Raw genomic sequence first — 17254 nt, 5'->3', positions numbered from 1 at the left:
TTCCTGTATTTAATGCCCCCTAAAGGTGATGTGAAGTAATTGCATCAAAGGGAATTCTGCTTACAGCTCCTTATTTTATTAATTGAAATATAAATATCTGCCATAACTCGATTGATTATTACACTTATAACACCCTTTCACACCTATCAAACTAACAAATTAGCTCATTATCAATGTTTTTTTTTATTTTAATTTTCATTCCATTTTCAACTAAAACATTTTCAACTTGACCTTTTCTGAGAAATTTAACACTTTCTTTTTTGCTCTGTTGCTTTCTTGCCATCTTTCTTCATCTTCCATCTTTGTTTTTTTTCTCTATTTTTTGTTATTGCTCTGTATTTTTTTCTCGCTCTCCTGCTGTTCGCTGTTCTTTCATTCTGCGGGTGACTGCAGGGACAAGGCATTCACCACTCTGTTGTATTACTCCATCTGTGGTGGCCTTAAGGCGACCTCATCCCGTTAATAACACACATCTTAAAAACCACTGAAGAGACTTGAGATGTCTTCTTCTGCTGCTCCAGTCACACACAAAAGGAGGACACAAAGGTAAATGTGAGTGACTTGCATAGCAGAAACTAACCTAAAACCCTCTTTACTCTAGTTTTTATTCTATTATTGCATTTAGTTACTAGAAGCGTCTTTCTCATGTGCCTGGAGACTTGCCCTGCACTGCTCTCATCCCCTGCTATCCTTCCTCTCTATACCTCCATCTGGCCATCCCTCCTCATCTTCAGCTTTGTGGCTCTCCTGAGGGGCAGACAGGTGTTAACTGGCCTTAAAAAACTGTAACCTCATGGGGAGCAACCTGCCTGATCTCCACCTTCCATGAGCTTGTGCCTCTGCTCCCAAATTACTGGCTTGAAAAGTAAAAAGCTGTCAGATGTCTTTTGAAAAATAAATAACAAAAGTCATGATTTAAATGCTTAACTACAATTGGTTCCAATAAAACAGATGGAAATACTAATTTTAGGTTGCTCTACTATGAAATTCTCTTTGTGTGATAAGCTTGTGAAAAAATGGCACCACTGCAATACCAAATATTTTTTTTTCAAAATTATAGCTTGCTCTAATTACTCATTTCTAACAGAAAAAGATCCTGATTATTTCCATTGCTGCTAAAAAGAAAGCATATCGACTGTAAGGAATGCACCGTTATGAAAATTGGTACCAATACCAACATCTGATATTATTGATTTTGTTGCAGATATTTACCAATATCGTATAAATGATGCTACACGCTCCAACGGCCCTGGAGTGTGTAGCACCAGGTGAAAAAGGCAGCAGTTTGATACTTCTAGCTCCCAATTTCTTGAGAAAACATATTGAAAAGGGCAGTCAAAAGGGCAAGAGGTGGATTACACCAAACACGACTCGTGTTTTTAAATGCATAAATGGGGATAATGTTCCAATCCAATCATTTTCTGTTGGATTAAAAGCTGCTAGCTCTGTAATAGAACTAGCTGCATATTTTTTCCTCTGTGCTTGAAAAAAATAAAAATCAACGCTGTATTCTGAAAGAAAACCTGATCTGTTCAGATGACGTGTGTGTTCATCCACCCGGGGGTGCGCCTGTGGAAGGCTTCAGAAAAACAAGAACAGGAAACGTCAGGGTGTGATTTCTGTTAATTCCACTGCTCCTGTTTTCCTTCTCATCACCACTCTCCTCACGCATCCAGCCACAGGAAGTGGTGAAAATCCAGGGCAGAGTGGAGACCCCGACTGCAGTAACATTAGTCCCTAACAGCATGTTTGAACTCCTTTCCCATCGGAGTGTCGCGGATGAAACTGCCTTTTGTCTCACTTCGTCCTCATCATCTTGCAGGCAAAAAACATAAATGGGTTCGGCTTTGTCTTGTCTTTAACATTTTCTCCTGGGGTTAACCTGTTCCTAATCATTTTATACATTCTGTTCATCTGAGGTCAGTTGGTTTGGATAGTTACTTGGTTTCATATTAAGGTTTTTAAATTGGCCTCAGTCCCCAGTGCAGGTGCATTCTGTGTAAGCAGGCCCCTTGCAGCGTGTCTAAAATTGCCTTGACGACTTGTCCTGTTAATTTCAGTTCACAGTCATACACACGCGCATTTCGGTCCCCAACTGCCCAGATCCCTCACATCATTGTGAAATAACCACCTATTTAATCTACCTGGTTGTGTTTGGCTCCTTCAGGGGGGGATTGGAGAGTCCTAATGCACTACACACCAAAAGAAGTCCACTAACAAGGCTGGCTAAAAGGCTCGGACAGTTTTAATCTGCCCTTGTCCTCCTGTGGCGAAGAGAGGGACCAAGCAGGCCCCCGGCCAATCTTTGCCTCTCTTTGAAGGTTCCCCTAATCCCTTTACAGAGAGGCAGGGAAATGCAGAAGTGTGCATACTCCTGTGGGCTGATTTCAAGAGAGTCGCAGTCAGGACTCTAAAGGCCGACTGCTGACAGAACCCTCGGCGTCTCTCTGCCACTTTGTCTTTTTGTCTTACACATGCAAATCCTCCCACAGTAGTTTCTGAACTTGTGGTGGAACCGTTCTGCGGCCAAGGTTCAACATTTGAAGTCAGAACAAACACCCACACGCGCGCACACGCATGGCTTTCATGTCTCCTCCTCCAGCGACCATGCGCCCCAGTGTTGGAGGCAGGGAAATAGGATTGTAGAGCTCTAGCATTTAGAGCGCCTGAAGGCTGCTCGTCAAATTCAGCTCTTTCCTCAGCCTGTGATGCATCATTTGAGTGGCTATGGCTCAAATACTTGTCCCACCATTGGCTTTCTGCACCCTCTTGCTGGTTGCACAGGAGGGTTAAGTTCTACCAATGGAGCAAAACCAATGTGATACTCTGTGAATGACATGACGTTGTTAAAGGGGCAGAATTATGTTAAATCAGCTTTTATGCACTTTATATTATGTTATAATGCTATTCCTTCATCAAGAATATACCTGGTGCGTTGCCTTGATTTTTTTCATGCACATTTGAGAAATCCTTTAATCTCCCGTGGCAACCATTCAGGTGTCCAAAACTCCTAGGTGGATTTATCTAGTGCCAGCTTTGAGACGTAGCTCCTCCTCGGAGCTGCAGTTTCCAGGTTTCCAAGCTGCTGCCTCATAGAGTAGTCCTCCCCTGTGGCTTCACACCTCAGCTCCTTCAGACTAGCCAGTAGCAATAGCAAACACCTAGTGGACCTGTGCATCTGCTGAGCTCCTTATGTAAGCTTCTTCTCAATGCAACGCTGGCAAAAACATGGTTAAAAGACTGATGTTGGGATGACTTCCTGAAAATTGAGTTCTTAAAGAGATAGACACCCAATTTCAAGATTATAAGGAGATACAGATATAAATTTTATAACAACCGTAGGAAAACGGTTACTATTTGTGCTATAAAATGGCACTATGTGCCTGAAGAACATAATACTCTCCCTTAAATTATATTATATTTTTTTTTTATATATTTTTTAATATATTATATTATATTTTTATCAGCCTATCTTTTTTTTTTTTTTTTACAGTGTCCAAACATAAGTATTTTTTCGGACAGATTTGCTTGTTTAAAAAAGATTTTAAAGACTGATCAGGTCTAAAGTTGAAGAATTGGGATATTTAAATGGTTCATCACAGAACATCTCAGATATACTGCCTGCTGAAAATAATGAGCCATCAGAGACCATAAAACCAGCTCACAAGGTCTCTTATTGTGCTTTTAATCTCTTAGATTTAAAAGTCAACTTTAGACAATAAAAAGTCTTAAATATGGACCAATTGTTTGTAATGGCTCCTAAATTCCATTTAGGCACATCTTAAACATGTGGGACTGTCTAATCCTCCACAATGTGGCATTAATTTGTTTCATTTAATGCAGCTCTTACTGAGGAATTTGGTTGTTAATTTGCATTGTAATAAGACTACACGGTTCAAGTATTCATTCCTCCCCTGCAAAACCTTGAGAGAACTTTGCTTCTCAAACAGACATTTTGCAGATTCCTTAGAAAGTTAAAATAAAAATATTCTTTCTTTGTTATTGAACATCCAGTGCTTATTGTTCCGGTTCGTTGGTGTTCCTGATTGAAATTTGTGCTATTTTGGCTTGTTTCTGTTTTAGAATCTTTGACATAAACATTAATAAAATTAATTGATTTTATTTTCACAGTGTAATCCAGATATTTACACACCTGATAAAAGACAGATGTGCTTTATGTCATTTGGGATTAACAAAAGTATTCCTAACTGCTGGAGTGAGAGATTTTAAAGATTATTATTATTATCATTATTATTATTATTTTATTTTTATTTTCATTTACTTTCTTCAAAGTCAGAAGTTTACTTTATGGACATCGTGGAAAAATCTAATAAAATATGGAAAAATATCAGAGAATTATGGAACTCTACAAATCTGATTAACATCTATACCTGGCTAATCTTTTGACATTCAGCAAGTGGTTATAATGTTAGTGATCCAAACTGACCTAAAACAACAAATAAATTAAGAAATGCCCAATTTAATTGGGCAACAAAACAGACCAAATTTTACTTCTGATTGAAGTACGCTTAGTTATTTGGAGAAATCCAGAAATATAAGAAAAATAGGTTGTTGTTGATGCCAGCCTTGGCCTTAATCAATAATCTCAAATGTTTTGCTTTGTCAGGTTCCCTTAAACACACAACCTAAGGAAGGTGTCTCCAAAATGTATCTGGGTTTGCTAGCATACACACACAAACCTTCAAAAGGTTTGCATTAACATCTCACATGAGATTCTCAAATCTCTGTTATAAGAGAAGGCTTCAGTAATCTGCTTTGAGTCAGGATCTCTGAATCTGATGCAAATCCTTTTGCAGCATTTAAACCTCCCAAATCATCCCTGCCCAAATCCCTTCAAGATATTCCCCGCTCGATTGGATGGCATTAAAGGATCGTGGCGACAGAACAATACATTGTCTGCCAGTGTGGTAGAATGAGGTATAAAAGCAGGGTTGGGGAAAAAGGGGAAAGAGAAATGGAACAAAAACGGACGGTTACTCTAAAGGTTGCAAGAGCAGATTGAGTGAGAAGGGTAGAGATTTTTTTATTTCCATGCAGAGAAATGTTGATGATTAAAAGAGAGGAGAGGATAAACTAACAGCTGTTTGTTGGGCTGTACAACACGGGGATATCATGAGACACAACTTGGCATCAGATGTTCCTTAAAACGGATGCAGATGGATAAGCTTGAGTCATTTATCTAAATTGAGTTGTGAAATCTAGGTTTAATTTTCTAGGTTATTACTGAACTCTGATCTGCTGGCAATGATTAACACCTGGAATCCCTGCCCCATTCTGTACAGGTCAACAAATCAATGTTTTCCACAAGCCAAAGTTTTTATTACAGAAAATCAACTTTTTCTTCTTTCTGAGTCTTTATATGTGCAGCTAACAGGTTGAAGGACAAATTCTCTTTTGCCCCATTGTTTTTCTCTTTTCTAGTGTTGGTGGCACTGAGTCTATGTACAAGTCTGTCAGCAGATATTGATGGGGTTAGCACACAGCACCAGGGCAGCCCACTTCACTCTCCTGCAGTCCAATAAAAGGCTGTAATAAGCCCCATAGATCTAGGAACTATTGCCAGGTTTGGGGCACAGACTGTGCTTCCCACCCATACATTGCCCATTTCTCCTGACCCCTGAGTGGCTGTTGTGCTTTTCCAATTAAATTACTGCTTTTCTCGAGCATTCTGCCTTACATACAAAGTACCCACCAGTGTTATCCTAGCCAGGGCAACTTTATTAGCACCCTTCAGACACAAGGTAACTCAAAGTGCTTTATGGAGAAATAAAGGACCATCTGTGAAAAAATCTATATTTAAGAGAAGAATTCTTGAAGAACATGAGAAAAATGTGAGCATCACTTAAACATAAATACAACCAATAAATAACCAAGACCAACATTTTTAACTGTCAGTTATCTTACCAAAAGTAAATCGGGGAAAGCATAGAAATGTGAAATAGCAGGTGGAGTACCCATAGTAGCACAGCAGTGAAGCAGGAAGAAGAAAACACTTCTGTGCTGACAGCAGAGAGCTAACTTTTTCAGTTTGAGGCATCTGCACTAGTGAGGTTGGTTATGATGCAGAAATAAAGGCTTTATTAGAACAGTTCACTCCTCACTTTGTAATCTGCCACTCTGTTCTGTACCTCGCTAAGCTGCAGGATTGACAGTAATGGGGCGGAGCAGCCCTGATACGTTTGTAATAATCTGACTGCAGTCAGGTTCCCTTCTATGCTAATGAGCCGGTGTGTTGTTGGTTTTGCATGGCTAATGGCACACACTGCTAAAAGAGCTGTGTGCAATGGAGAAAAAGAGGCTTTGCATGAGGACTCTGAATGTATAAGAAAGCCAGAGAGGAGAGTTGCAGGAGATTGCATTGTTAGTCATTGGTAGAAAAAGAAAATCCAGTTGAGGCCTAATTCCCCTGGTAGATATGATCACAAAAGCTAAGGAGCAAGGCAGAGGAAATAAAATTGCCTTTGAAAGTACAGCACTGACTTATCTTTTTTTTTAAAAGTGTGAGCATAATGTGCTCCAGCACAGACATTAAATGTTCTGTTTATTAAAGAGAACAGAAAAATGTTGAACTCATCTGTCTTTTTTCCCCCCATCAATTATCAAAAGTCTCATCATAGAAAATATATATACATATTTTTATGGATTGGTTTATTTTGGTTCCTCTGTAATTCCTAAAGAAGAAGAATGTGTTTAGCAGCATGTTCTGACTTTATTTACTGAGCAGTTGTCGGATTTACAGTCTCCCATGAAAACGCTGGGAGAAAGTTAGCTGCATATGTTTTCATTTCTGTTTGCGATCCACGTTCCAAGTTTGCTTTAGTCGACTTGAATCGATTAAACTTCTTGTCAGTAATTTATTTTGTGTGGAAATGTTTTGAAGCCTGCTACAAGTGCTCATTCCTTCCTCTTCTCTCACCCTCTGCTTCTGGAGAGTGTGGAATTGTTGATAAGTCGTCTTGGCAGCTTGGCAGGAGTAATCATTTCCCTCCAGATGTTGGAGTTTGGGAAGGAACCAAAAGGGAGGAGGAGTAAAGTTGCGCCGGTACCACCAGTTTCAGCCCCGTACATGTAGTCAGCCGCTCCTCCTTCCCCTTCCTCTCCCCGTTCTCGGCTCTGCACACACAGCCTCTGTTTCCCAGGTGGCAGCCAGGGCAGGCTGTGTTTACTGCTCAGGTAATTGGAGTAGTTTGGAGAGAGTCTGACCCTGGCCCTGCTGAGGCGTCAGAGATGTGTGTGTGTGTGAGGTTGGGCGTGCACACTCGCGTCTGTTTGTGATGACGGGCAGCGAGGCCAGGGAAGGAAAGCAGGCCTTAGCCAGTGTCGGGCCACTGGGGAGCAGACAAATTGGCTTTTACTATTCTTTCTCTTTTCTGTCTCTTATTCTCCAGCAGTCCTTTTCTTCTCTCTCCATATCTCTCCATCTCTTCACTAACTCAAAGATGATTTTTCATTCCGCCTCTTAGACGTGCTATGTGGGACCTTTTCTCCTCCTAGACTTATTTGTTACCTTCCTTTTCGTTCTGTTTTCTGAGCTCAGCTGCATTCACAGTCACTCCTGCCAGATATGAGCAAAAATCCCCCCCACCCCTCGGCTGCGGCTATAAACATGAGCGAATTCAGCCGACCCAACCCAAGTGGCTGTTTACATCAGTTGGCTTGGCAAAGAGAGGGCCTGAAAGTGGAGCGTCAGAAGGGGAGTTTGGGTGCAGACAGACACTCAGTCATCTGTTTCTTGTTGTATTTCAAACGCGCCTGCAGAACAAAGCAATAAACAGAAATCTGGCTTTAGCTGCAGTTTGTATATGTATTCATATCGTAACTAGCTTGGGTCAGAACAGGCATCAAAGTAAGGAGCCTCAATAAGATTTCTTGGAGAGATTCCCAAACACAGTTTTACAAAATTAATGACCATGCTGCCATCAGTTTTAACAGTGGACCCCCGCCATTTACGGTTTAGTGTTTCCAGATTTTTCGTGAAACACAACCCCAAATTATTTGCAGAAAATTTGCCTGATTTGCAGTAAAGTATATCTAAAATATTTTAAAGAAAATTCAGTTTGGGAAGGTGAAGTAAGGTTTGAGGTTTAACTATTAAAATTGGCGGCTATAAGCATTTTTAGAGAAAGCCTCAAGTACTTGCGGTTGCGCTCCTCAATCCCCGCGGATATAAGGGTCTCACTCTACTCAGAATATGGACGCATGTCAGGAGTATCGAGTGTATTGACTTTCTCAACACACTCAACACGCCCCACATTTTTTCCATATAATTTCTACCAAAAATAATGATTGGTCTGGTTAATGGAAACAACTAAAACTTTACTATCATAGTCTTGTTTTGAAATAAGGATGAAATTAAGTGACACGTGTTTGATGTAGAAGACTAAATATGCTGTGCCTGCTTTTTTCCTTATTTTTAAATTAAAATAATCCCACCAAAGATAGATATTGATCAGTAATGTGCTCTTCAATACCTACTGATGCGGATGACTCAACAATCCATCAACATACTGGATTTTAATGACTGCATGTACACTGCTGGTCTTTCAGACTGGGTTCTTTGATCATTTTTATACCTTTTTATAGTTGGTATGATTAATCAAATATGTTCTGATGAACTTCTCTGAACATAAAAGTGAGATATTCTAGAACCCATACAGTTTAACACATAATCACCCAACTAAGATGGACCTAATTTGCGTCCAGATCAGGCCGTGGGACCTCTACACTAAACACAGAAACATGACAATGATGTAGTTTGTGTGAGCTGACCCCATCGCAGGCTTGTCAGGTAGGACATGGCTCACCTACTGGAGCTCATCTCCGTCCTCTTCCCTTCCTATTTCTCCCTCGTTCCCCTCGTCCCTCTGTCTTGCTTGTCTCTGATAGCTTTTACCGCTCTGCTGATTTCACAAATAGGCCTCATTGATTGAATCAGATTCTTGTGGATAGAGCGGCTTTATTGAGTGGCTTTTCCACTGATGGACAGCAACAGGAGGGTGTGTATGTTTGTCACATGCATGCAGGTGTGAACGGCAGGGAAAAGCTAAAACTTCCTCCCCTCGCTCCCCCTCGTCCTCTAATCCAGCATCCGTCCCTCTCCCAGGTATTCAGCAGCCGGAGCATTACAAACTCTTGTGGGATGGCAACACCGCCATCCTCTGAGTGACTGGCATATTATGGCTTCTGCATGCTGACTGAGAAGTGTGTTAATTGTGACGACACCCTGAGCAAGTTGACGTTAAACAGTTAACTGCTCTTCATGGTGGTGTAAAAGCTGTGCTTCCGCCCAGCGTACATGAGGCAACATGATGAAAGTCAACCCAGCTTCTCCACAGCAGAGTCGGCAGCATCTTTGTTTGCTTTATGATCCTGTGTGCATTCACTCTGAGTTTGTCATCTTCTAAAAACCTTTCCAGGAGTCACAATACTGGATGAAAGTTCATGTTCCATTGTCTAAATCCACTTCTTTACGCAGCTGTGCTTCCTCTTTCCCAACAAGAGACTAGTTCAGCAAAATCAGCAAAGCTTTTTAAAAAATTATGTTGGTTTACTTTGGGGTTGGTTTGAATTTTTTTTAGGCCCAATGTGAACTCAAATCACTGATCAAGCAATTTATGGTCTGCTAACATTTATTCTTTTTTTGTCCATTCATTCATGTATTCATTTGACTGCACATCCGTTTAGCAATTCATTCATTTGTAAAATCATTTGTTCAATAATCCATCTATCCACCTACTTATTGTGCTTCCTTCCATCTACACATCCATCATCCGAAGAGCGTTTTACTGTAAGCTTTTCTGTTAAATTTGAAAAATAGGCGAAAAGGATTACTCGAAATTTAAGTGTGAAAAAGTATGGCCTAAAATAAGAGAGGAACTATTGGTTTAGTAACTTCACGTCATAAATTATCGTATTTCAGATCTAAGAGCTCAGTCCAATAGTATTGTCTGGCTTTGCCGGCATACTCTTAGTGAACATCAAGCTGCATCCTCTGCCCTCCGCTGAGCCTCTCCACAGAGCAGCGCTCACCTCATCCCAGCTGCAGCATCTGAGCTCCCCGCCTTTCTACTCTATTTTGTCTCTCTGCTCTCAACAGGCAGGTTGCCTCCTATACAGAGCAGGTTGGATTGGGATCTTTTTTGCGTGTGCCTGTTTAACCCCTGCAGACCTGCACGTCTGTCACAATAAAATGCACACAGATGCACATAAGCTTCTCTAACATTTCTGCTGCTGAGCTTCTTTTTTTTTTTTTTTTTCAGTTTTTTCTTCCAACAACCCTTTAAAGATGAAAACATTGTGATGTTTGCCGTTTCTTTCTGCGTTTCCATTGGGCAGCAGGTTCGTGTTCGCTGATACCCAGAGCAAAGCAGATTCCCTGCCATAATCCTTCTCATGCAGCTTTTTATACATCACCATGGCAAAGATAAATGTAGTCCCAAAAAAATCAACTTGTGAAAGCAATGAATATATTGTTCAGAATTTTTATGGTAACTTCTTATTCTCCATTGGCCTGGCCTACTTTCAAACAACTGCTGACTCTTTTCAGAGACAACACAGAATGGTGCGGTCAAGGTGCGCTGGACTTTTTCGTGAATAAATATGATAAAGATTCAATCTAACTAGGATCATTGTAAATCATTATCTCATTTGGTGTATAAATCTGTCTTGCATATGTGTGGGGTATAATTTTAAACATCCATAAAAAGCCCTAACGTAATTTATCTAAAATTAAGGCCTTAAAATCATTCAAAATGTAGCTCAGCCTAATCAAAAGTCTTAAATTTCCACGTGGCTGCCCCATATAATCTCATATGTAGCTTTATTTTTTCTTGCCAGACATTTTTGTCTTGCACAGGTTTAATGCGCACACAAGCATCTTCAGTGCGTTCTGTGCTGCTAATATACCCCTTTTCTAGCTAGCTAACTTTTGTCATGGGTAAGTGAGGATGTCTCACCAACTGGGTGAACAGTGTTCGTTTTTGCCACTGGCTCACTTCTGTTGCCAGCCCTAATGAGCCCGTGGGATCCCCAAATCATCCCCAACATTTTATAGTTTTTTCAGTCTTAAAGTTCATTCAAGCTGTTGATTTTTAAGGTCTTTTTTAAGGCCTTAAAAAGTCTTGAAGTTGACTTTCTGAAACTTCTGGATCCCCTGTTAAAGTGCTCCTATAAAAAGAAAGCGGGCAGATGTCTGCAGAGGAAATGAAGGCAGAATTCTTTTATTAAGTGGAAGTTGTGTGATGGACTAAACAGTACACAGCTCTGCAGCCTTATATTTAGTCAGGGGAGACCAGCCTCTGTCTCTCTCTCTCTCACTGTGGCTGTGTTGACGAGAGGTCTCGAGGGAGGGCTTAACTCTGAAGCCCTCCTTTTCTTCCCCCTCCACATCCATTCTTTCCTCATCATCCTCTGAATGCGACACGCTGTTGCTGAACTACCAATTTGTCGAAGAGGCCCTCCGCTCCAAGACTGAATAGAGGAACGGAGTCGGCTGCCTTTTATTTTGTCCTGTTGCGTTCACATGAAGATGCGGTGTGCGGATGGTGGAGCAACCAGTCCGTGTTTTTGAACTGAAGCGTTTAGCAAAAAGATACAAAAAAAGCCATGAAATCGATAGTTACTTAAGGTTGGAGTGAGGTTAGTGAAACTTGCCGCTAACGCTTTTGTTCTCCTCACTTTGGAAAATGATTCACGTACCAGCCAAGCTTAAATATGATGCACTACCTGGGAAATTACAGGGGCTTTTGTGTTGTCATGGTTATTGAGTGTCTGGTAGCTCCAGGGGAAATGGAGTTTCAAGGTGCTGGGGGAGGGATTGAGGCGACGGAGGGAGAGATGGGTGTGAGGAGGAGGGTGAGGGGGTGGGAGGGTGCTATCTTAATTGCTTTCCGTGAATAATTTCAGTTCCCTAATTTGGCAATAATGACAGTGGCTGCTGCTTTTGTATTTATTTATCCAAACATTAATTGACAGGACTGACATTAGCTAGGGCGGTTATTGCGAGTTTGATTGCGCACAAGGGAGCAAAGAAAATTACAGTAATTATCATTCTGATATGGATTATGAATATGCATTCTCACACTTAATGTCTCTGTCAGCATTTTAGCAACAACAAGCCACTCTGGAATGACAACGGCACTTTAGCTTATCCCCATCCATGTTTGACTAAGCCCTGTCCAGGCAGTGCCTGTAGAGGACATTAACATGTCGTGTTGAAGAGATTCAGCGGCTCCATGGGAGCACAGAACCGCCTGCCATGTAGGTTCCTTCACTGTGTTGGGATTAAGACTGAAACGATTAATCGTGATTAATCGATTACTGAAATAATTGCCAGCTAATTTAGTAATCGATTAATTGTTAACTGGGGTATACAGACTCAAAGAACAACAGACTTAAGAGCAATAATTAAGCAAAAACTGTGTGAAAACTATATACATTTTCCAAATCTCCTATTAAGCACATTTTTCTAATAAATTAATCCAAAAAATAATTAACAAATCAGCCCTAGGAAGTATTGGAAGTATTTTTTTTTTAGCTGCAGATGCATCCTGTGCTACAAATGATTAAACGTTCACTAAAGGCATTAAAATGATCTCCTTATTTTAAAACAGAGTTTAATTATTTATTTGAATCTATGAATATATTTCTAAAAGACTTAAGTGGTTAAATGAAAAATATGCAGAATGTGCCAGTTTTTTTTTTTTTTATGTGATTAATTGATTAATCATCAGATTAATTTATAGAGTAACCCATTGCTAAAATAATCATTTGTTTCAGCTCTAGTTTGGATTAGGTCTGAAGTCTGTCTGGTTGTCTCTTTCAGGCTGAGGGTGAAGACAATTTGAAGAAGATGCAGCTGATGGAGCTGGCTATTCTCAACGGGACATACAGAGACAACAATGTCAAAACACGTAAGTCGACTGATCGGTCTGTTAGGCAGCACAAATGGCTAATATCTTCATAACACACACCATATATAACCAGGCCAGACGTTCATCTGACTTGTGAACTAACAGCAGATTAATTTGTAACAAGATTTAGTGTTTTCATGTTGCCACATTAACTTAGACCACAGCAGACGATTAACAAGCTTTCTGAACAGATTGTTTTCTGAATTACATCCAGGACCATTTCTGTTTTTATGTTTCTTTCCTCTCAGCAATTATCCATTCGTCCTGCCCTTTGTTATCCATAAATACATCTCCGTACATTGGATATCATCAAAAACATCATTTATTTCAGTAATTCATTTTTTAAAAGTGAAAATTATGCATTAAATCAATTCATTATGCCAAAATGTATGAATTCCTAGTGTTTATTTCTGTTGATTTTGATAATTAAAAATAAAAGCCCCAAATTAATATTCAGGGATATGCCTCCTCTACATAAACTGGATTAAGGTAACCAACAAGATTAGTAGAAAGTTGAGTGGAAGGACAAACTGTAGTACAAAAAACCACACGACTAGATCCACACCTCATGGGTGATTCTGTAGTGTTGCTAAATATTAAAAGTTAACCTATTTTTATGGTTTTGTATATTTTTTATGCATTTTTAAGTCCTTGAAACTTGAGCAAGTGTTTTGCAGTTATTCTTAAGGTGTGAATTAATGCAAAATGAGGCCAGACCAAGTATTGAGATCTTTTACAGTGCAGTAGATGGACATTGTTTAATAGAGCAACATTACTGTATTAAAAGCCTTGTTTTTATTCTAATTTTCTGAAATCTAATTATGGGTTTTCATTAGCTCTAAGATGCAATCATCTGAATTAGCACTCAAAACGTGTCCCTCTTGTAGTGGATTCACTTTTTGAATTGAATTACTGAAATAAACAAACATTGTAATGATATTTAGAATTTTTGACATGCCCCTGTACATCCTCCTCCTCACTTGTTTCCATCCGCTTGATTCTGCATGTCAGTCACCAGGTTTCATTAACACTGAGCTTTTCGCCAGCCAGTCCAGAACCTGTGCATGTTTTGATTCTTTGCGATCTCTGCTTTCATTTCAGATGGTTCTAGAGTTAATTATTCTGCACATTTGCCCTTCAATCTGTGAAATTTGCATTTTAATTGATCAATTTAAGCAGTTGTTTATTTATTTCTTGCGTTACATTAAGCTAAGCCACTAACTGCAGTCACTGAAGCACTTGATTTATTTAGAAAACTGCTAAAAAATGTTTTCACACCCAACAGAAGCTGACTGCTACCAATGCATTTAAATTGAATTGATCAGCAATATGTTGCAATATCAGCCTTTGTGTGATGAGCCCACAGTGTTTCTGCTGTGGCTGTTTTTATCGGTGTCGTCTGCAGTCATCTCTGTTGCCATGTGTGTCTGTACCTCGCTGTGCTGTTCCCATTAAGGTTGGAGCTGCTGTGGTGATGGGGAGCTTCCAGTTGGTCACAGCTGTATTTTGTGCTTTTCCTGTTTTGGTGTGGGGAGGGTTTAATTCATTTTTTATTTTTGGCTGTGTTCATTTGTTGTATTGATTAAATTTTTTTGCAACAGACTGTCGCTTTTGTGGTTCACCACCATGATCATTGCATGGACTAATTTTCCTTTTTGCTCCTCTCCTCTTTTTGTCCTCTCCCCCCACTTTCCTTCCCATTCACCTTTCTTTTCCTCCTCTGTGTTTCCACCCTTTTTCTGTCCATCTGTGATATTGACCGACCACGCTGCACTTTGTCTTCCTTCTTTCTTTCTGCGCCTGTCCTTTGCTCTCTTGCTTATGGCAGCCCCCCTTGCGTTCTCTCTTGCAGCAGCGGCAGCGGCCGCTCAGGGCCCCCGCCTCATAGCGGCCCCCGCGGGTCAGGTGTTGCCTCCGGCACTCCGGCCCCCGACGCCGGCCGGGGCCCCCATCATGAACCTCATCCGGCCCACTCAGATGGCCGCTATGCTGCCCAATGGCACCCCCACCTTGGTGCCTCCCACACCAGACGGCGGACTAATCTACACCACCCCATATGAGTACCCCTACGCCTTGGCACCCACCTCGTTGCTGGAGTACCCCATCGAGCACAGTGGGGTTCTAGGTAAGAGAGCCTGGGGCAGCTTGGGTGCAGCGGGTACAGCGGCCAACTTTAGCCAGCCTGGACAGGAGGGCAGCTTGTTTTACCCCGGAATCGGGGTGCTGGACGCAGCTACCATGAGCCACAGTCAGGACTTTTTGAAAGGTAAATATGTTGTGTCCACCTGAAGATGAAAAACAGATAAACTCATAGGGTGGATGTGCTGGTGGAGCTCTTGGTGATGGCTCATACGGACACTGCAGTATACTGAAAGGGGGACAGACGTTACAGTGTGAACGCTGGGCTGTTGAAGTCTCTTTTTACTCCAAAAGTGAGCTTATTTCACTGTTTTTAGTTTCACTCTGGCCAAACAAATCCGCTCTCAGGTTTACATCGCCTCTTCTCTGCAAGGTTTATAGCAGAAGATGCCTCAGTATGAAGTGAGGCACACTGACAGAAACACACTTTCATACACTTTCATACATTTCATACTCTCTAACCTTTTCATGCACTGGCCTGGAGGCATATTCAGTCTGGCGGCAGATCCCCTCGGATTTCTGCAGCTTTTGAAATCATTTCTGCGCGCTGTTCTCCGCGGGCAGGCCTTGATACCTAGAGACGGTCCCTCTCTCGCTCCCACTGCGGATGTTCATTAAATTCCTCCAGTATGCCCTTTTTTCTCCCCCTCCCTTCTTCACATCGTCTTAGCTTCACCCCTGTTAAACTTGAGCTTTCTCCGCTTTTTTACCTGACATCCTCCTTAGTTTCTGTCAGGAGGGACAGTTAAATATTTAGCTCCACATATTATTCTTATTCTCAATGGTGCTTAAAGCTCGACACATCTGCTACCAAAGAGACGTGTTGAATATTCTGACATGTGCAGCATATGTTGTGCTAAGGACTGTTGGAATGTTGCTCCCAGGTTGAGACAAAAGAGCCTCTGTCAGTTTGTGCGGATCTCTGTTTGACACAAACTCCTCTAATGTCTCTAAGATCACATGCCGGCAGCTTTTTTGTGTGTGTGTGTGTTATTTTTTTTTTTATTTTTTTTTTTTTTAGTTGACCCGAGCATCATGGGTGCCGCTGCGAAACGTGTAGAACAGGCAGGGACAGCTGACTGGCTTTTCTCTCTTTAACTTGCAGGGTTACACCAGCTTAGTGCATTTTATTTACTCACACTATCGATCGGTGCCTTCAGCAACACACACGTCTCGCATTCACACACTCTCACGGATGTGGCTCTGCTTTATGCAGTTCTGTTTCCAGGCACTGGCAGGTCGCCGGCTTCTTCAGAGTTGTGCTTGGTGAATATAAAAAGTTTACACACCCCTGGTAAAATGAGACAGATCAATCATTTCAGTGAAAAACAGGCCATGAACCTTTTGGAATAATACTATAATTTATTCCATATTATAGTAAGTTATAGTATGGAAATAATTGTATTATAGTGCTATGATCTGTGTTTTTGCTTTGAAGTGTGGTCATGGCAACATTTGTTTTCTCATCTTTGCAAAACTGCTCCAAATCTGTGAGATTGAGAGAAGATTTCCTTTGCACAACCTTCTTCAGGTTTGTGTTTGGACTGGGCCGTTCCAGACTTCAGTCCTCCTCTGTTGAAGCTTTTCTTTCGCTCATTTGGATCCGTGCTGTAAGGCCGGGATGTCCAAAGTGTCGAAGAAATATTTTAGCCCACAGTCAACCCAAAAAATCAGGAAACATTATGCCTTTCTAATATTTATTAGAACACTTTGTGTGCTTTGGATCTTGTACATTACTTACTTTGTATGTTTCATTAACGTTTTGCACATTTAGTTTATTATTGACCCGACACAATAAAAAAGGCACAAGAAGTTTATTTGTGGAAATAATGTTTTGTGCTTTCATCTTGGACATCACAGGTGTAAGTGGAAATTCCTCTTCCTGTTAATGAATTTGTGCCAACATTGACTTGAATTTGGGCTTTTTCATAATTCCTTCCACCTTGACTAATTTTCAGCACGAGATGAAGAAGAATAGGCCCAAAGCATTATGCAGCCATCATCATGCCTCACTGTGGACATGATGTTCTTTTGATGATGTGAGCTGTAGGTTTGGCTGGTGGATATTCTGACATGACTGTCCACCAGCTATCTTTGTGGATGAAGTGTGACTGAGAACATTTCGTAAAGGTTCTGAGAGTTATGAATGACCTCAGCTGGATATCTCTTGTTACCTTGAGGTC

At 40.9% G+C, this 17254-nt stretch overlaps 1 protein-coding gene across 5 annotated transcripts in view; it reads left to right on the top strand.

Annotated features, from left to right (window-relative positions):
• The window catches only part of qkia (QKI, KH domain containing, RNA binding a), an 85465-nt gene that overhangs the window by 63635 nt on the left and 4576 nt on the right, over positions 1-17254 (top strand). For 2 of the 5 annotated variants that reach the window (XM_015032018.1, XM_015032017.1), the window contains exons 5-6: positions 12845-12932; positions 14761-15198. In XM_015032018.1, coding sequence (XP_014887504.1) covers positions 12845-12932; positions 14761-15198 — 526 coding nt within the window. The remainder of the gene's footprint in view (positions 1-12844; positions 12933-14760; positions 15199-17254) is intronic. The other 3 variants (XM_015032019.1, XM_015032020.1, XM_015032021.1) reach the window with 3 other exon arrangements.

The sequence above is a fragment of the Poecilia latipinna genome, unplaced genomic scaffold (genome assembly GCF_001443285.1).
Source record: "Poecilia latipinna isolate Pla-1442-1.1 unplaced genomic scaffold, P_latipinna-1.0 Scaffold228, whole genome shotgun sequence".
In the NCBI taxonomy this organism is placed as follows: Eukaryota; Metazoa; Chordata; class Actinopteri; order Cyprinodontiformes; family Poeciliidae; genus Poecilia; species Poecilia latipinna.
Note: the sequence above shows the minus strand (reverse complement) of the source record. Positions and strands in the feature narration are given on the sequence as shown.